Consider the following 21,949-nt stretch of genomic DNA (forward strand, 5'->3'; position numbering starts at 1 on the left):
TAAATATTGAAAGCCCAGGTCAGATCATAAATCTAAAAAAAGGACAAAATGTGGAAGTGGGTGGGCTGTGAGGTGGCAGTAGGTGGATAACAAAAGACAAAAACTATTAGCTTGATCAATGATTCTGCGTCACCACTTGAGTCTGGAAGTGCTGATGTTGCCACCCTGCAGAAGGAAAAGTGTCCAACTCCACAAAAAAAAAAAACAACACATTTTAAAATAGTTTTTTTAAAAAGTGCATTCTCTTTAACTTGCAATCTCGCCTAAAGAATTCTTGGAAAAGGATTTAAAAAAATAATAATAATTTTGGGAACGGTCTCTCAAAGTGAAAGTTTTGTTTACGTGTCCACCACGTGGAGCAACTAAGAGTTTCGACATGACCACGGCATAACGCGCAACGTTGAGAATGACATCAACCGCCATCAAATCCCAAGTGAGCTTTGCCCCTCCACATTGAATTTTATTCCCAGAGCATACCAAATGAAAGTTCTTTTTTTTTTTGTCAGTATCTATCACCGCATATTTCACGCATGCTGCTTCACTGCCACTTCGTTGGACAGATGCGACACCTTTTATACCCCCTAAGCCCCCGAATAGTGAGTCGAAGGAAAATAACAAAATGGTGTCACTTCCAGCACAGGGAAAGGTCAAAGTGCCGGCAGCAGAGTAGGAGAAAACTGTTGTTTAAATGTTAAAGGAGCAGCTCAATGGAATTTATGGCGGTGTATTTTTATGTATCAAAAAAAAAGAGAGAAAGAGAGAGAGAGTACCCAGGAACAAAAAGTCAAATTTGATGACTAAATGTTGATGTGAGAAAAGTAGGTGAGACAAAGAGAGAGCACTGTGGGAGGAAAGAGATAATGTAGGGATAAAATAAGATGTGTGAAAATGTACACTGACCAAAGACAGCAACACCAATTCTAAGTAGAAGGATAAAAGTCATGAGAATGCTCATTGAGAAATAATTTACCGTAAGGTAAAACTATTGGTCAAAATACTAAAACATGAAAAAAGGGAGATTTATTTTTTATGCTGTCTTTTAGAGCCATTTTGGATATTCTGTCATTTTACGCTTTATAAATGAGGTGGTTGTATAAGTTGAGATGAAAGTCAAAAGTAGAGTTCAAAAGTAGACGAGGACTGGAGGGGTTACGTGATGGAGTAGACACTAAGATGAAAGTGGTGATAGGCTGAAAGGAAAGGTGAAGGGAAAAAAGTAGGGGCTACAATCCAAGAAAAAAAGGTTGTTATACGCAGGGGATAAAAAGAAAAGATAAAAGAAAGTGCAATGCTGGTGCAAAGTAATAAATGGGATATGCAAAATGTTAGGGACTCTCGCCACAGAACAGTTTAATAGCAGAAAGGTGGTTGGGCCACAATATTGTCAATATGTTAATATGATGTGCAATATTTACATTTTCATCATTACTGCTATTATTATTACGCTATAAGATACTTCTATCTACATCACTGCACTCTGTAATACGATGGGGTCATCCGAGCAATATTCACATTTCCATTAAAGTCATATCCATATTAAGAGATTTTACAGAAAGATATGCCATTTCAATGACCCCATGCATAGGTATTTGCACACTCGACCCTTTTTATCATTGCACATCTGATTTTTAATACCTTTATACCTAACTAGTAAAACAGAGTCGCATTTTATTATAGAGCTACAACCAACCCTTGAGTTATTTTCCCAACAATACTACTTGTATTTCTATGTATTTTCATCTGTAGATTGCTGTGCTTGAATAAGCTACAGAATATGTTGATTTTACATTAAATTGCACAGTTTAATATGTTCAAAGGCAATAGCTTATACTGCACAATTACTAATTGACCAAATAGTATTTTAAAGTTATAACAATTAACTCAGCCTTGTTTTCCCCTCCCTAAATTGTCTCAAAGTGGGGATTTTGTTTGTTTTGTGTCACTCAAGATAAAGAGCTTAAAGGTCCCATATTTTGAATATTTAGTATAAAAGTGTCACTTTCATTTATAAAAACACCTTGGTTTTGTCACATGAGTGTCCAGAAAAGGCCCCTCTGACAGTTGCTTCTGTTTGACCCAGTTTTGTATCCGCTTTGTCCATATTTGGCAAAGACCGCGCCCTTTCCTCTGCTTGGTTGCTTCCGTGTAGAAGATCACACGTGTTTGTTTTGTTGACAGCGCTGGCTCGGCAGCGGAGAGAGAAGGCGGAGATCTTCGCTGGTGACTTAGATCATGTTTACTGAGGCACCATCGAGACAATATTACATCCCAAATAATAGAAAAAGTTGCTTTGGCAAAATATGTCCCCTTTAATATTACTTCTTCAGCAAGGTGAGCTGAAATTCTCAACATGACGTGGGATGTACGTATACACAGTTAAATAAAATTTCTTGTAAACCTACCTTAATTCTGCAGGAAAAAAATACATCCAAGGAACAAGACTACAAAGGGGAAAGTGGAAGAGAATGCAACAATGTAACCATTAGTGTTCTTCAAAATCCTTCCACCAAGCAAAACCTCACCATTTCCTCTATTTGACTCATTACTAATGTGCCAACGAATGCAATATTTGGATTATGCAAATGAACCTTCCACCTGCAGGAACCCTCACATCTATTTAAAGGCTCTTCATTTTGACACAATTCAAATATTTTGATCTTCAAGTCATCAGAGTAAGCAGATAGCGCTCGCCAAGATACCGTGAAGGTAAGAGGGTGACAATACAGCCAGCCGGCTGAGCAGCATATCTATCAGCGCTGACCCCAAGACGGATGGCGTACGCTGTGGGTATTATTACAGCTAATGGTTCATCTCAAGTGGTCATTACCATGAGCGGGGCCGCTGCCTGGTTTCGGCGGGAGTAGGGTGGAGAAGCTGAAAAGTCAAGCCAGACGCAAAGAATGTGTATGCATTCGAGGACACTGACACGGAATCTAACATACAGTGAGTGTACAGGATAAGCCAGGCTGTGAGTGAGCAAGAGATGAGAGTCAATTTCATTCTTTCAGACCAATCGGCAAAATGACTACTTCTAAAACGTGGTAAACAAATACCCTGCTATCCATAGGGGATTGGGACAGTGCCCTGCCATGAGTAGGGAAAAAAAGTATTTGACGCACATGCAAAAAAAATTTCATAACTGCCTATATTAATGGCTTAAGCCCTAACTACAGTGGAACCCTGCTATTGCCGGGGGGTAAGGACCAGGCCCTACCAGGAACAGTAAAAAAATCTGCAAATAATTCACACCCATTCTCATTGCAAAAACAATGTCTGTTGTAGTAACAAAACTAACCTGTGAAAGGCAGCATAGTGCCATAGTGTAGTCGTAGAGTATTAGTAGAAGAAGAAGAAATAAAAGCTAGGTTGACAGTTAGCTTAACTGGTAACTAGATTGTGGTTGCAAACTCTTGTCATTTTAAATGTGATGAATTACGTGGAAGAGGTTCAGCTCTCTGTTTTGCCATTGTAAATATTGAAAGGCCTGAACATTTACAATTGTCGGCACCAATCGTTTTCTGACTAGATTTGGGAAGGGAAAAAAAATAAATCACTCTTAAAACACACCAGACTACAGGATAAAGGCGCAGAATAATATTTGAGAGACATCTGAGAACCAGGCTGACTTCTATCACAAGAGTGGGAAAATACCCATATGACTTCTGATTGTCATTATATGTGCACCCCGCTTAAGTCAATTTAGGCTTGAATACTAAAAATGCCACAAGCGGTGGCTTAAAAGATATTTTACAGAAAAGAACATTACATTTGTAAAGTATTTGAAAAAAATGTACACATCATGAATGTCTACATAGGGAGTGTAACACATGATTGTTAAGGGAATCATAGCTCATTATCCTGGATTCCACTGGTTGCACCAATTTCTTTCAATCCTTTGCACTCTGCTATAATACGTCTAGCAGTGTATTGATCAAAAACAAAAAGTGATGAACTGAGCTGACACTGAAAACGAGAAATAATTTATTGAAACCTTTTTTTCTTTCTCGTATCACCTTCTGTTACCTGGTAGCGGGAAGGGTGCTAACTCTGGTGAAGAACACCGACGGCTCCACATCAACATGGACTCCGACAGACAGCTCCCTGTAGTAGCCCTCCACTTTTCCAGCTCCCCCAGAGTACTTGAAGTTGAGGACTGCCTCTAAAGTCTGAAAAACGAGAACATGAAACAAAGAAATGTGACAAAAAATCGTGAGTGTTCCAAAGAATTTCAGCACAGAGGGACTTTGTGTAATTGAGGTCAGATCAGATGCATTTTGCCATACCATCGACTGTTGCTGCTTTTAAGATAATAAATGCACTGCAGCAGAGCTATTGTGCTGTTTGATGACATGGAATTGAGAATGCCTTGAGCGGAGAGGCCGGGACTATGAATGGTATCTCAAAGTCAGGATTTGGACTCAACCTGTGGGTTCCCAAACGGTGAGACGAGGGGATTGGGTGGGAATTGCTGGCTTTGCTTCGTAGTGAACACACAAAGTCCTCTGTCGAGAGGAAGGAACAGCGTTTACGCAGCCAAGTGGGCAAATGATAGGGAAATTAAAAGTGGCAGTTTATGGCGAGGGAGCGCGAGCTGACTCAGGTAATGGACTGAAGCGAAGCAAAAGGAGCATCCAAGGTTCTGCTTTTCTTCCCACAGAGCATACATCATCACTGCACAAACCGCTGATTGAGGCACTGGCTGTTTCCTCGTAAAGAAAATGTCCCCCGAATCCTTCGCTCTATTACAAAGTACAAAGTGGAATCATTTTAAGCTCGCTGGCTCAGTTCTTACCAATTAGAACAGAAGCACAAAGGCACCGCACATTGAGTAAAGAGAGATGAAAGCATTAAAGTGGGTTATTCGTGTAGCCAGTGATGGGCGACTTTGATGATCACGGCGGCAACAAATGGTTTCGTCTATACATCCACTGGTGCCGAGCAACAGTAGAGATCCGTGTTCAAGGAAGCTTCCCGAGCCGACACTACGCAACACCGCCTGTCCGACCAACCAACTTCCGACATGGACATCCTATCAGACCTGAGTTACATGGCATCCCCACAATCACGGGCCACCAGTTTCCCATGCTTTGTGGAGACCATTCACCTCAACCTTGTCTTTTTCCCTCTATTTAAAGTTTTGTGAGGAGAAGAATTGTGGAATTAGCTGCGGGGAAGAACTTTAACCCTCACTAGCCTTTTAATGGTTGCAAATTTTGGAGTATGCATGACAAAGTGACATTTCCAGTATAGATACCTCATGACAAACTACTCGCAAAAGGTGAGGGATATTGGGCTTTTGGGTGAAATTTCAGGATTCACCATAAGGTTTACAGGGAAACTTAATTTGACCCTCTCTAAACTTTTTAATGCACGTCCAACTAAGGCTGCCGCTATCAAATATTTTTGGAATCGATTATTATCCCATTAACTAATTGGATAATCAGTTAAAAAGGGATTTTGCATTGTTAAACAATAAAATGTGCATGTGAGGTGCATATATAACTGTTGTCCCTTTGAGGTAGTCATCTTCACGTTCCACACTATAATATCTGAGATTTTAAAACAGGGCGGGACCTGGTCTGGTGAGTGACGTGGGAGTCAACGAATGAGAGTGTAGAGTTGGCTGTTGTGCGCTCAGGTTAGCAGCTTGCTGTTAAATGCTTAACCGTTAGCCAGTCTGCCTCCGCTGCTTGTGTATGAACAAGCTTTTTACTTTTTTATTTTGTTATCTTTTGTTGAATAAAGTGATGAAAATGCACCTCCGGATGTTTCTATTCTTGAGCTCTTGCGGGGGCATTAAAATACATTGTAGATAGAGGTGGTAGGATGTACTAAATAAGCTAACATAGATGCCTCGTGTTGGCAATCCGAGTTGTTCTGTGGCGGAACATTTGTTAGTTTTTCTTTGCAGCAGAAACATCATCCCAAACTTTGGACATTCTCTGTATTTTACTGACTTTTTCTTCCTGGCTCGCCACCATCGCACCAACTTATTTCAACACGGAGTGGTGTGTGAGTCTGCAGTAAAACTAGTCTGTCAAAAAATTATCTCATTGCGAAGCCTCAAGACAGATGTTTTTGTTTCAACTTTTTGTGTCATTGAGTTTTTTGGTGAATCAGTTTCAGCCCTATGTCCAACTGTTCAATGTTTCAATTCTTTTGCACAACTTCTCCGACAAACAAACAAAAAACAAAACAAAAGTCAAAATTCACAACAGGTGTTTGAGCCATGAACTGACCAATCAATACATTTTCTGGTTGCAACTAGAAATGGTATTTAAACAGTCCGTTAGCATGATCAAGACCAAGATGACACCTAACAATCAATCAATGGTACCTCACCATTGAGAGGCTTCAAACGAGATGTTCTCAGAGGGAAGCGGCCACTCATCAGCATGTCTCATCAGCAAGTTGTAACAGAGATACAGAGAGACTAGAAGAATATTTTATGACAGCATGTAACAGACGTGTTATCATCAGACCATTCTAAAATATATTTATAAAAAAAAAAAAAAAAAAAAAAAAAAAAAAAAAGCTGTGTCTTGCACACTGATGATCCTTTTCATGTTTCCTGAGTAACTGTCGAGACCAATTTTTATCAATGTGTTCAAGTGCAGTGCATTTGAGGTGAAATATTTGTGGCATATTTACAGCACGCCAACCCGTGCTAATGAATCTCTCTTTTGCCAGCACTTCATTGACTTGGCTGTTGTTTTAGGACCAAAAGTTCTATTTACACACACAAAAAGCTAGCAAAGCTGAATCCAAGTGATGGCTTCTGTTTATCTCCCCGCAGTCCCATTCAAAAACCACAAACAGAGCCGAGCAGCCAGATTCAAATAGCCTAAACCTATCTGTCTCTGAAATCTTTAATAACAATGCAGTTTCAGAACCACATTTTAACACTATTTGCACTGGGCAGAGAAAACTGGCTGCGCTGATAACGGGCTGCAAATATTTCATGGGGTGAAACAGAAAGTGTTTGTCAATTTGACACCAGTGTCTGTGGCAATGTTTTTCCCAGTACTTTTTATAGAAAATTATAGCACAGGGAATGTAAGTAGAGTATAATTTGCAGGCAGCAGGCGACGGAAGCAGTGTGATCCCACGGCTGCCTGTATGGCACTAATGGCCTCAGCATGAGTCTCCAGAGGAGTAGCGATTGTCTCAGAGACACTGGCAAACACTGATTCCTATATCCCTTTTGCCGACTGCAACAAGACTTACAGTTTCTCATCTGTTCAAACCTCCTTCCCGCTCCCTTGCTGTCAGTTCTCCAGCTCTTCGGGAACCCTTTTTCAATTACACCAGACTGAGAAAGGCCCCGACAGTAATAAGCTGACAAGAGCCAGGAGTGAGGGTGTCGCAGAGCAAAGCCTAATCAAACGGGTCAAAGAGAATTGGACAACAATTTGTTTGGCGCAATACCAACCATAATACATTTTTACTACAACTGCGTATATCTCATTCACGAATCGCTCGAACAAATCAGTCTGAACCTTTGTGCTGAAGCTTCAAATACAAAATAGTATACAGTAATCCTTCGCTATTCGTGAGGGATATGGATGAAACCCTATATTTCAAACTTCTCTTACATTACCCCCCCCCCCAAAAATGGCACACAGGTGATTTGATTTTGGGGGGAAAATTCACTGGAAATGCATGTGTATATAACCTCCACTCACAACCCTGGCTCAACTTAGCTCCACCCCAAAATACAAAACTCTTCACTTCAACATGCACTACAAACAAAAAACAAAAAGTTATATTTGCCTTTATGATGAAATATCATGATGAACCTAAAATGAACAATAACATTTTCAAAGGGAACTTCTTTAGACCTTATCTCTATACTTTTGCGTGTACAAGTCCTACTGTGCAGCGTTTCAGTACTTTTTGTACAACTTGCAACCCGTAGATTTCCGAAGGACATATTGCATTTGTATTGAACTTCTTAATGTCCTTCCACAGACCTCCAAGTGGTACTATTTCCCATTCATTAATGACCAAATTATTTTCCAGAGGCTGCAACGTTTAATTGGCAATAAAATTACTGCAAGTCGGTCCAAAACTAAACACTCTGGCAACGTTATCTAGGACTAACAGAACTTGTCTCCATTAAGTGACATAATGCTCGCAAAAAGCCAAACAACATACAGCTCTAATCGCTGTATGTAGAAGTTTAAGAGAGAGCGCTTGCCAAATTGGCCGTCAAAATAAAAGCCTAGCTTGAGCTTTGCTTGTGAGCACTGCCATACATCACCGGCATCCATAAGTACGGGCAACTTCTGAGGGACTGTGCTGATATAGAAAGGTCTGACACCAAAAATGAAAAGTGTGCCATGAGTCTGAAGAGCCCACTCTTCCAATTTGTCTTGCCTCAGGAGGTAACGGACCATCTTGATGGGAATCAGCGTAATGGTGAAAAGGAAAACAACATCTGTGATGGCATTAAGGTGCAGCTAGGAATGCCAAAAATACACCCCAATGAAAGCAATGCTAGCTTTAGAGGAACACATGCTGCCATCCTTATCCCTCTTATACCATGTACGTAGATTTCCTCATTAACACACAAGCTCATGGTGATAACTACTTGCCAACAGTATTATTTCCACGTGTTGATAAGGCAGAAACATCCTTATCTTAATGCAAATAGCCAAATTAGAATTTGGTTCTAAGCCTCTATTTGTTGGAGACTTACATTAATCTCTCAACTCTCCTTTTTCTTATTTTTTTTCTCAAGGTCTACGGCAACATGTTCCCTCTATTTTCTTCCCTTTCTTGCAAGTGTTATAAAGGCAGAACTTTGTGGTGCGTTTTGATGAGGTGATGCGAAGGCAGACTGTGTACCTAATTGTCCTTAAAATAAGGCTTGAACCCTGCTTTGGATGCTGCTGCTCAATAGCAGGAAAGCAAGCCGCCAGCCAAGAGAGATATTTACGCGGAGGTGCTGGCCCCGATGGAAAACTTGAGCTCTGACTTGAGGCCATTCAGATGCAATATAGCTATCTGGAGTACTGCTGGGACCGCATCTCGTGTGTACACCTGTTGTCAATCACTGAAACAATCGGCTCACCCCCAGGGTACTTAGTTGAGATACAAAAGTGTCAAGTTTAGAAGAAAACATCCTGTTGATAGCTTTCTGTTGTGCTGTGGGGGAGTTGCCTTCAAAACAGCAACGTTGTCTATGAACAGATTACCCCATTTAATGTCATTTATGTGAAATCCATCACTAAACGAGAGCACTGTATCTATACAGTCTGCCTGCCAGCTTTATGGCTTCCTAAAAGACTTCAGTTATAACTACTAAAATAGGCTGATTCCTTTATATTTGGTGTTGACTAAAAGCATCTGGTTTTGGCATATCAGCTTTCATTTCCAGGTACATTGAATACATTGTTTCTGGAGAAACTGTCCTTAGCTATTCATTGAGGCACTCTGCTATTCATGAGTTTTTGTGCTATATCAGTAATACCCTAAGGTGCCACAAGATGCATCCATATCCCTGTCTAACAAGGAAGAGGCGATTGGTGCCAAGGAAGTATGTTGAAGCGCTCACAACAACCTTGAGTGAACAAAAGTACAAACAATACACTGCTAGGTTAATGCAAACCACTCATCAAAAACACAACAAATGGTTTTGGTAATTACTGTAATTACATTGCTGTTAATTTTAGGCAACTGTAACATAAACCTTATATTGGGTGGTGGTCTACTAAATGCTTTACTGCATATTTGTTTCTAAAGTTTCACTCTCCACCAAAACAATGCCTTGGGGTATTGTGATATCCACTTCAAAACTGCTGACTCTAAATTTTTTCTCTTGACAATATAGCTTGAAAATGAAAGATGTTTTTAAGTATCACCAGACACACGAGGAAGCACAGCATCTATTCAAGTGTGATTCAAGGCAAACACTGAACTGTTAGTAGCCTCAAACAGGGAAGCTCCTTTATGCAACCCTGTGGTTGTAGAAGTACTGATTCAACTCCTGTGCAGCAGTAAAAAAAATATATATGTATTAAAAGTACCAATCTGAAATGTACTTATTTACCAAAGTAAAACAAAATAGTGTGTCTGCAAATAAATATTTTCCCTATTTTATTAACTGACATCAAATCACGTTATATGTCACATATATATATAAGAAGCTTAATTTTTTATTTATTTTAATTTTTATGCTACCAACATGTTCCCATAGCTTTGCTAACTTTGGGAACTAAGTAACAAAAACTGCTAAACTTGCTAATTAATGACAACAGAAAAATATGCCTTTCTTGTATGTGTTTTTCAGATTAGAAGAATAAAATTTGAAAGCCAGACGCCGGTGGTTTTAGGGTAGCACAAAACAACAAATTCACTACAAATCATTCAACAATTCCCTTAAGTAAGGCCATAAAGGGTGAACAGCTCCTTAAGGCGTCCTGGTTCACATTCCTCAATGTCACTGCTGTCTTTTTTTTACTTTCCCCCACTTTATAAGACCATAAGATTTTAATCAGTCAAGATCGCAACTGTGGTCGATTTTACCTCTCTCTATTTACATCATCTGCGGGAGTTGAAAAAAAGCAAGCCTATTTTGACAGTAAAGAGTAGAACTGTACTGAAGTCAGTTTTCAAATGTAAGGAGTCAATGGAAAATGTCTTCAGAAAAATAAATGGTCACGTCAAGTACAGATACCTGAAAAAAATCTACCGAAGTACAGCTATATGTATTTTGTTATTTCTCACCCCTGCAGATAGGACAAATGGAGCTGAAAGCCAGAGAATCCAAACGTTTGAAAAAATGATGAATTACATTGCAACACATGAGTAGACATTTGCGCCAGTCATTTTATTTATTTTTTTAAATCCCTACAAACCGTTTATTATACTTTGCTTTCTACACACAAGCACACACACATCACCAACAATTACCTGTCAAGTAAGAAAGCAAGTGGAATGGATGGCGCAGCATGGTGGCATCCAAATATCCTGTTCTGGTGACTGCAATACAGTTGTACAGGGATGCAGTCACAGAGGGCGGCGGCATATGGAGGCACACTCGGCCTGGCTGACTGGATTTCACACATGAATTCAAGTCCAGTAAGTATGATGAAATGCTTGACTCTCTATTAATTACATGCCGGTCGGCTTGCATACGGCTGCTGCAGGCACGCACAGCTAGAAGAGTCAACAAAGCGAACTTTATCATGATTCATTACGGTGTTGATTCAGTATCCGTACAGACTCGTGAGTAATGGATCTTAAAGATAATAAGTATTCTATTCTTGGACAACGGTGTATACATAACTAAAAATTACGCTTAAGTTTATTTCCAGTATCTGTGCAAACCGAAGCATAGAATAACCACAATAAAATCGTTTGCAAGTCATTGTATTTTACTGGTCAACATCTTTTTGGAATATTTATAGGAAATTTAAAAAAATAATAAAAAAAATTACATCTTGCTTGAGTTACCAAACACCGCAGCATTCAAGTTAGTATTAAAACTTAAATTGCTATCATATACCGTTGCACATCAACACATCAGCCCAAATTCATGTCCAATCACTAATTTAATATGCCGCTAAAAAAATAAGAATTAAAAAAAAAACAATTGGCAATTGCGCTGTCATTGACTATAATGGTCGGACACGTCACCAGTACCAGCCGTCCACATGAAAGTGTAGTCTCGTGTCCATGAGGGTTACAACAAACAAACAAAAGTTTACCTTCCAATAATAAGTTAAGCGCAAAAGAAACCCTTAACTGCTGGCTCCAGTTCATTTTAGGATTCAGTACAAGATTTTAACAGTCAGTTACAGAGCCCTCAATGGTCAGGCTCCTCCATAATTGGTGGATTTGGTGTCATTTTATTCTCCTGTTAGGTCACTGATTCCCTTTCACTGTCCCTCACAAAAGAATAAATCAAGAAATATTTAAGTTGATAGAGCATTTCACTACTCCAAATTGTGTGATGCACTTCCTTTTAGGCCAAGAGCTGCCTCTTTAGTGGACATTTTAAAACGCAGGTAAAGACACATTCGTGTATAGACAGGCATTCCAGAAAGACTATATTGTTTTATTTTTATTTATTTATTGTATTAACTGTAATATGTAAAATGTTTCTTTATTTTATATACAGTATGTATGGCTATTCTATAACTATGTCAAGTACGAGTCCTCTCTCTCTCTGAAAACTGCTATATAAATAAATAAAATGTACTTTTGTACGGAGTAACTTTAGTTGATGTTAGGATTATGAGTGGGTGCTTGGTAAAATGTCTCCCATACAAGGCATATCTGGACCCAAAACGTTGAAGAACCCAGTGCTAAACCAATAAAATGACAAGAATATCAAGGATAGCTGTGATAAACCAACAAGAATTGAAGACAAATGCGGGGACCATACAACAGCGCTAATAACAAGACAACAAGGACCAGGTTGAAGACATGAGAATGAGCGAGGGAATAAAGGTTCATGATAGCCATGATAGTCAGGTGCAATGAACGGGACACACGGCACTTAAGGGAGGCACTCCACCACATAAAACAAGATGTTATTGGCTTCCTACAAGTGCATGTAATATGAAAAAAAACTAGATGTTCAGAAACGAAAAGTCTCCAACTGGAAATATTCCAATTCCTAACAGGGCTGTAACTCTCGTCTTGCTAGGATGAAATGGCCCCCACTCCCCGCTCGCTGCGAGCACGCGCTATGAATTTGATGGAAAATGCTGCGCTGACTCTCCGCCAATGCGGGTACGACAACAGGTTTGCTGACTCATCGAGGAAGTCAAGAGAACCATTTTCAGAATTCACTCAAACATTAGTATCCCTCCTTTTATTGTATCCCAAAGGTCTAATTTGACAATCTAAGCGGAAGTGGTACTCCTCCAGGAAACCACTCAACATTTGCAGTCAAAAGAAAATGCAGTGGTGTGATTAATACAGTGTAATTATCATCAAGTAGAAAAACAAAAGAAACAAAGAGGCCTATAATTACATTTTTTGTCAAACAACTATTCAAGGTACGAGAGAGCGAGGTGTTGGGACGTGGTATGAAAGCAAACGCGGCTTCCGCAAAACACGTCACTGGAAACGAGCGTCATGTGACAGGTGAAAAGGCTGCACAAAAAATCTGCCAGCGTCCCAATCCCCTTCTCTGAGGGATTCCATAATCAGAAGCTTCTCTGTGATGGGTTCCCCGCACCTTGCGTCTCATCAATCCTTCCATTTTTCCACACTCATGGCCTGTCGTCATTTATCGCCGCCGTGTGAGGGATGTGCTTTATGTTAAGGCCTGCTGGTCTACAGACTGCAGTGCACTGATAAAGTGGCGAAGGTAGAAGCGGCACAGATGGCGTTTGCAGCCTTCAAACACATCCAAGAATATCAAGCCATCATTTTTCTAGAGTGTTTGCCCTCCATAGGGTTGCGGGTCAACCACGGACTGGCCGACAGTCAATTGCAGGACACATGGACAAACAACCTCGCACACTCAAAACTATGAACAAATTAGAGTCTTCAATTAACCTAAAAATGCAGATTTTTGGAATTTGGGAGTACCCAGAGAAATCCCAAAAAAGAACGAGAACAACAATTTTCCACACAGGCAGGCGGGAGCGGAATCTCAGAACTCTGACATAGATGTGCTAACCACTAGCTTACCATGCTGCTGCCTAAAATATGGATGGTCAGTTTATGAAGGAAGACAAGTGATTAGAGAACTGTCACCTACTAACACAACAGCCTAAGAACAGGAAGGCAGATTTAGTGCTTTTCATTTATTTGTTTTATATGTATGGCCCAAAAGTGTTTTTCAAAAAAATATTTACTTTACCTAAGACTTTACTACTGTTTTAGGTTAACATAGGTTATTGCTACACTACGGAACATCCATCTATCCATCTATTTTCTGAGCCGCTTCTCCTCACTAGGGTCTCGGGCATGCTGGAGCCTATCCCAGCTGTCATCGGGCAGGAGGCAGGGTACACCCTGAACTGGTTCCCAGCCAATCGCAGGGCACATACAAGCAAACAACCATTCGCACTCATAGTCACACCTACGGGCAATTTAGAGTTGTCAATTAACCTACCAAGCATGTTTTTGGGATGTGAGAGGAACCCAGAGTGCCCAGGAAAACCCACGCAGGCAAGGGGAGAACATGCAAACTCCACACAGGCGGGGCCGAGGATTGAACCCCGCTCCTCAGAACTGTGAGGCAGATGCTCTAACCAGTCGACCACCGTGCCGCTCACTACGGAACATTCTGACAAATTTGGTTATGTCGCCTCCACAGGAATGGAACTTACCCCTTGCATCTTGATAATACCCAGAAATTCCCCGGAACTGGGCCTTGCCGCAAATAGCAAAAAACTAAGATCCCCAAAAAAAAAACATCAATATAATTTATAACTCACCCTACAACATTTTTGATTTTGAAAAAATGCACCGGAAGTGCGTAACTTCCAAACCAAGGGTAAACTGAGCTTCTCCCCAACATAATTGCCTTTCAGTTGAGATGCATTACTTAAACATACTTCTGTGACACCAATTCCTATTTAGACAGGGCTTTGATGGGACCTTGTGGCATTGTAGGGCATTTAAGAAAAAGCACACAAAAAATGCCTAAGGTGAGTTTGTCAATGGGTGAACTGGGGGATAGATTCCAAAGACAAATATGATGTTCTGACATCATTAGTGCATGAACATCCTTGGAAGAATACCAACCATAAGATACCAAAAACTCACGAGAAACAATGAAACCGGGTTGCTCCTTGGCAGAGGTAATAAAGTGGCTTATAGGAATCACACCGTAGATGCCGTGAACCCACCGATGATGACACAGCCTTTCGATTAGGTCTCAATTACCCCCTCGTCTAACATTTCCGGGCAAAGCGCGGCTTGCTCGGCAGCAGTAAACTTTCAGAGCCCTGACGGCGAGGGCTAAAAATAGACGTCATTTGACAGATTGCCGCGCGCCACACCGAGCTCGCTGCCACAAGAGGATGGATGGTTTATTTAGTCCGTGTGTTGTCCCCCCGAGGCGTCGGTGGAGACAGTTGTGTTAAATAAGGACCAAATCTTTCACTGAAGGAGGCGTTTGTCTGCAGCCTGGGATGGAAATATAGCACCGTAATATAGAACCCCACTGAGAAACTAATAAGGCTTTCAAACTTTTTGCAATACTTTACCGTCGTTGCAGTATTTTTGTCTGGATGGTAGCGAGTGTACTGTGGCTGCACCACAGTTTCATAAATAATACGGACTCGTGTCCACAACAGCTGTGCTCGATTCATGGAAAAAAACAGTCAGATAGCAAAACCACCCTCTAAATCCTAATCTTTAGTTGAACCGTTTTTGTTGTTCTTTGGTCTTTAAAAGTTGTGCCATTTTGAGATTGATTTAAGTCTTAGGGTGTCTAATCAGCATGGGTTTATAAGCAACTTCCTGGCTACAGACATATCTAGATGAAACTAACTTTTTTTTAATGATGGGCAGGAATTCTTTAAGAGAGAGATACAATAATAATGGGAAAGCTTTAACAAAGTTGTTATTTTTGTCCAATTGTATCAGATATTTTGTGGTGCTTGTGAAGTTGTGTACAAACAAAATTCTACGTGTAGATCAAATGTGACCTCGTAGTTGTTCATTGATTTTGCTGCTGATAAATGTTTAAATATTGTTAGTTGTCGTCTACATTCTCTGAAGGAATCTCTCTTTTATTAGTGCCAAATTTAAGACTGTTTTTTAAGGATGCCAATCAAATTCAACACCTCTCATTCAATAAATGAGCATTAGGAATAGGTAATATGGATTTGATATCTTAAATTTTCTATACTAGATCTGATAGGATTTGTGATGATTCCGCTCACTCCAATCCAATATTTATGTTAAAATGCAAAACACAGATTGCAAATACTTTACAAACATTTCTGTAGAAGATATAGCAACATAGTTTACCGTATGTATGGATTATTTTATTTTTTTAAGACGATTTAACATCAGATTTAAGGATTAGGTATAATTTTTAAGGATAATTAAGGCCTTAAAAATGTGTGTTTACTACTTGATTTTACACGAATAGGAGAGCTGAAGGGACACAGGGATTTATTTTCTGAAAGAAAAATTCTTATTCACATTCTCCACAATGGCGATTCCCAACCACTGTGATCATCAAGTGCGCTGCAGTAAATTATCCAATTTCACTTAGTTGGTTCAAAATGTATTATTTATTTACTGTAAGAAATGGTCCTTTGTTTATCTATCTGTACTAACTGTGTATAGTGCTAGGCAGAACAATTAAATGCTCTTCCACTAAAAGGAAGAAGGTACAATTAACCAGTGTATGTACCTTTTGCCATTCATACCAATAATAATAGATAATAATAGAATAATGCCTTCATTTTCACTAAACAGCTGCAGATTTCACATCAAATCTAAATTTGTGAGTAAATTAAGAGGAGATCATCATTATTTCAGTAGTGTTCCCTAGCATATTTGCAAATTGTTACTTGTGACTTCACCTACTCGTGATTTTTTTGTTTTCTGGAATCTATTAGATTGGCTTTTTTTTCTGCTCAGCCAAAGCCCCATCTTATATAAGTGTTGCTTCGGCGCCATTATGTGGCATCTTAGTGTATTAATGCGGACGTGAAGGGAGGAGCTTCATTTAGACAGATAATTGCCTTGTCTAATATTAAAGTTTGACTTTGGCGCCATCTTGTGGCAACCTTGTACCATTATAAAGCCTTTGTGCAGGGTGTTAATTACAAAGTCTAGCTGTTCACAGCTGAGCCTGCTGCCTATCACATGCGAACATATCTACTTTTCGTGACATTTTTGTTTGGTGGTGAGACATGAGATTTTTCTAGTGTAAAATACTGTATGTGCCTTGGCTCAATAAAGGAAACACTGCTCTATGGTGTGCGCAACAAGTAAACTGTGAACTAAAAAAGCGATATAAAAGGGATTGCAAATGTGAAAGTCTTCACTTAGCTACATATGAGCAGCCCGAGAGTAAAGCTCCACCTTGAAAAGCAGAGGCTCTTTCAAAGTCAACCCTACACCTGATGACGATGATGATGATAAACAAGCGAAAGGACAGGGGTGAAGAGGAAGTTGTTTTATTACCGAGCCAAGAGAGAGAACGTCATTTGGTCACTAAGCTGGAGGATCACATTTGGGCAGACAGCTGTGGCAGTTATAAATATGGGTATCGCAAGCTGGGATCAGGGAGCTGAAGCGCCGTCTGCATCACTCGCCGGCTAAAAATAGCACTACGGCTGGCTGGCAGGCAGGAGGGAGGAAGACGACTGTGCTTTTTTTTTTTTCCTCCTCACACAATGTGATTAGCGCTAAAGACGTTTTGCCCATCGCAACCATCAGACACGTGTTGTATTCAAATCCGATGCAGATGTTGTCTGTGGTCGTGACAAATGCACAAATACACCAAAATCAGATCCCTTCAGGCCATCTGGTTTCGAAACAAGATAATGGTCCGCTTCTCATTAAGCTCAGTGCCAACGGCGGCGGCAGCCGCCGTTTCGATCAAATGGCCAATAATTGTTGCAAACAAACATTCACTTTAATCCTATTGTACAATCTTGTTTGTTGGTTTTAAGTTTGCTCAACAGATCACAAGGTCAGAAATATCTAGCAGTACCCATAATAATTGTTAATTGATTGGAGGTTTATATTCTAATAACAGTAACATCTATGCTTAGCCAGTCTTTGGCGTTTCTCACTATCTGTTAGCAATAAGATAGCGGACTTTGGTTAGAAGAAATTATATGGTTCTTTTGAACATTTTAGTTTTAATATGCATTGTTTAATTCTATTTTATGTGTTAAGTTTACAGTAAACTTCAACTGTGAGTGACAAACAGCTGAAAGCAAGCATGCATTGCTTATTATTTGGAGAACTGTGACAACAGGTGCTAAGGAATACTTAATGTGCTTTAATGTTTAAATGTGTTTAAAGCGTGTGGGAGGGGTTCAAATATATATTTTTAAATGGTCTCTCTGTAATTGTGGATTTTTACCTCACGGATGGGTCTGAAATGTAGATTGTTAGAGTGATGTGGTTTTGGATATGTAACATTTACCTCTTGTGTCCTTTTTCTTTTAGTTTTTTGCAAAAATCCACATATACACGTGGGTAATATGTCATTTTGTCTTGTCCATATGTCTGGGAAATAATGGTATTGAATTCCAATTAATGTCTGTGAACCTTTGTGGTTTATTCGTCAACAAGTCACACATTGTCCATAACCAGTCATATTTGTTTGCAATATTGCTTCTGGATTCATTTAAACAACAGTGTCCCAATTATCACGTATTACAGACTTTATTATATCAAAGTTTATAAGCCAACTATTGCAGCGTAACTAAACAGAAAGCCAAATATACTAAAAGAACTAAGAGAGTTGTCTGTTTTTTAACTATATTACAATATTTTATTTTCCTTTGTAACTTGTTTAGAGTTAAAGTATGTCTTTCAAATCACTCCATTAATGGGACTGTTTTCTTTCAAATTGGAAAAATTGTGCGGTCCTCTGACACAGGGAGGACTGCTTCATTTAACTTTTCCCAGCATTGGAACATACACCTGCACGCAATATCTGCAATGCAGTAACAAGACATGATCCTCGGGATATTGAATTGCCCTGGATGCATCTTGGCAGCAACGTCGACATATTAAACATAATTGCCTCTGTGTGTCTTCGGGAGATGGGGTGGCCCATTTTTGTCTTATGTTTCTGTGGCATCATCTTACACTGAAGTCATATAAAGGTTAATTGAAGGAACAGGTCCACATTATGGCACATTAAGCATCTGAAATTTCATTTTATTTTCTCTTATTCCCAGACTACCAGTCAAGTTACCCGGAACGCATCTCCACAATAGAGGATGCTGGCATTCCAAATCCCCCCCCAAAAAGCAGCCATCTCAGTCACGTGGGCAATCAGCACAGCACTCTGGAGATAACAAAAAGGCTCAGCATTCATTGCAGACACAATCTGATTCCATCAGAGCTGCAATAGGTGAGCAAGGGATTTGCTTCAACTGGGTGGAGCAAATTTTTTTCAATCCTACGTGTCTCTGGTACTCGTTGGCAAAAATGTCACCAAGATTGAGCGACGAAAAAGTCAGTGAGAAGAACATAGTGCACTAAACAGATGGCAAACACGGGTAAGGTTATAGCATAATTTGTACACGTTTAAAATGTTTGCTAAGGGATGTGGTGAACAATGTAAGATGTCTCCCCGGGCTCTAAGGTTTTGAGCCAAACTTCTTGAAACAAAATAGCAACTCTGAGTCATGCAGTAGGAAACCCAAAATAAATGTACTGGAGTACTTGATCAGACCCCTCTATGAAAAGAAAAGGATGTTTCCTTGCATCCAGCTTTAAGGTGCACTTCTATTAGCTTTGGCAAGAAGCTCTTAAAGGGGACATATTATGGAAAATGCAAAAAGTCCTGAAAAGGTGATCACTGCATGCGCAGATCTGCTACACTATCTGACAAGTCAAGTTTATTTGTATAGCAAAAGAGTCTCAGAGTGATTCACAGGCCCACAGTTGACAAAGCTTGACAATATGCCCTGATCAAACCCCCCTCAATCGGGCAAGGAAAACACGTGCAATTGGTGATGAAGTGCTGACCCCACGTGTGAAAATACAAAATAGCAAACAGTGTATTGACTCACAATGTAGCGACGAGCAATCTAGGTAAGATCACAACAACAATATTGATTGGAATCTCAAATGAGAGTCTCAATGTCATGTTCTGTTCTGAAGAGAGGAACGTACTTTTTCTGTGTGTGTTGTTCCGGGCAAGCCACCAAAATTGTAGTTCTCAAGACTGCAGGTGACCCCGCAGCAAGTAGACAAAAAGAAAATAATCCCCGGTACAGATCACATCACTTGAGTTAATTGCCAACCTATGCTTCCTCTCCCAACTCCACCAATTTTCCTCTCCTGTCTGTCACACACCGTATTATCCCTTTGCACTTTGACTGAACTTTTTTATTCATGGTTAAGTACAACAAGATGAGACTTGGTACCATGTTTTTCTCCAGTCAAATATAAAAACAATGACCGCTTGCATCTTCATGCATCCATGCACTTCCCAATAGGCTTGTGTCATTTATTTACCTTAATATGACTGTACTCCCCCTTGCCGGACTCGCCGCTGACAGGCTTGCTTTCGGGCCTGGGCTTGAGGACTTGACGCAAAGGGCTGGAGATTGGCAGGCCTGTCACACTGATTCCATCTACAAAATCCCACAAAAAAAAAAAAAAAAAGGAAGCAGCGTCAGCGAAAGTAGCAAGGTTATTTGTAATCGGAGGCAAGCAGAGCATCAGGGGAAAGAAGAACATTCACAAAGTTAAATATCAGCAGTCTGTGAGAGAATTCACAAGGATTTTGCTGTTCATTGTTTGAATACCCTTGATTAGTACGTCCACTTTCGACCTTCTGTGCAAATCTTTACTTTGATCAAAATTACCAGACAGCCTCCTCGATTTGTTAATTGTGTAAATTCACGGCGACCTTGAACGCAATTGTAAACATGGGAGCAGCTGTGAAACTATGGCTGTTGCCTTTATTGCACTCCGTCCATGATCAAAAGAACCCGGAGCCAACAATCTCACGTCAGATGTACCAACATGTGTCTGTGACGTCAGCAGAGCGCTGCATCGTTTTCCCCCCAGGGAGGAGGAAACAAAATGAATTGGCTTTGTAAGCAAATAGGTTTTGGATGAATCAGAATAGGCACAGCTTGGTATACAGAACCAGTTGGAAGTTGCTGTTTTTTTCTCACATTCTCAAAGCATAACTGCTAGATTTAGAGGGAACTAAATTTACCATGACAGCATAAGCACCTAAGTTTGCAATGCAACACAGAACAGATTGATGGAAGAAATAGTACACCTACATGGAGGAGTTTTCTGAAGAGAGACCAAGATGGTGAATCATTTCAGAAATTTTCAACTGGGAAATTCAATTGGGGAAAAAAAAAAAAAGAGTAATGAACGTTGCAAGCAGCAATGACTCGTCCCCTGGACTGCCTTTGCGGCAAATCCTCAAAAGACATGCACGAGCAGTTGTCGGCAGAGGATGTAAAGTGCATACAGGGTGTCCCAAAAATCACTATACAATTCTTTTTTTGTTTTCATTTTTGTTTCAGGTATCATTTGGACAGACGTGAGGTCATCGGCATTTGACAGCTTATGCAACGCAACTTTGACATTGACATGGGAGACATGTTGCCGCCTGACAAGAACCTTTTTTGTCCGACTGCAGGTTAGCGCCAACTGGTCTAACACGTAATATACAGCGTATGCTACCTATGGCAGGTTTCTCAAAACAGGATCTGTTCTTACCAAATCACCCAGCAGAAGGCTGAAAGGAAAACTACGAGATGAAGTGTTTCAAATCAGGAGGGCTGCACTGGAACTCAGCATCAACAAAAGCTCAATTTGGCGGACGCTTCAAAGAGTGATAAAACTTTACCCATACAGACTTTCAGTTGTTGAGCAACACAGTCTTGCCTTGATGCCTTTGAACAACCTGAAGTCAGTCTGGGTAAGGCATAATCACTCTCTGAAGCATCCGCTGAATTGAGTTTGTGTTGATGCTTATTTCCAGTGCAGCCTTCTGGATAGACTTCCCTTTGCCTGCTGTAGGAGTTGCGTGTTTTTCATCAGTGGTGGTAGTAGCAGGCCTTCCACTGCATGGTTTGACAGAACAGATCCTGTTTCGATAAAATTGCCATGCATAGCGTAATTTGTACAACACGATGGAGCAGTGTGACGGCCATAAACCTACTCAAAAGCTTCTCACTGGCACTCAAATACAGTCGGGACAGTCGATTTTAAACCAACTGTCAGGAAGGCTACGCTGTATGGAGGCCCTGTTGAAGCATTACCAAATTCACCCCATTCCATCAAGGCACGATCG

The 21,949-nt window shown here is 40.2% G+C and overlaps 1 protein-coding gene across 1 annotated transcript in view; it reads right to left on the bottom strand.

The window, feature by feature from the left end:
- trappc9 (trafficking protein particle complex subunit 9) overlaps window positions 1-21,949 on the bottom strand; it is a 117,826-nt gene that overhangs the window by 49,983 nt on the left and 45,894 nt on the right. Inside the window, 2 exon segments of the mRNA XM_061664150.1 lie at window positions 4,024-4,166; window positions 20,143-20,261. Of these exon segments, the coding sequence (XP_061520134.1) occupies window positions 4,024-4,166; window positions 20,143-20,261 (262 nt within the window).

The sequence above is a fragment of the Phycodurus eques genome, chromosome 20 (assembly GCF_024500275.1).
Source record: "Phycodurus eques isolate BA_2022a chromosome 20, UOR_Pequ_1.1, whole genome shotgun sequence".
NCBI classification, from domain to species: Eukaryota; Metazoa; Chordata; class Actinopteri; order Syngnathiformes; family Syngnathidae; genus Phycodurus; species Phycodurus eques.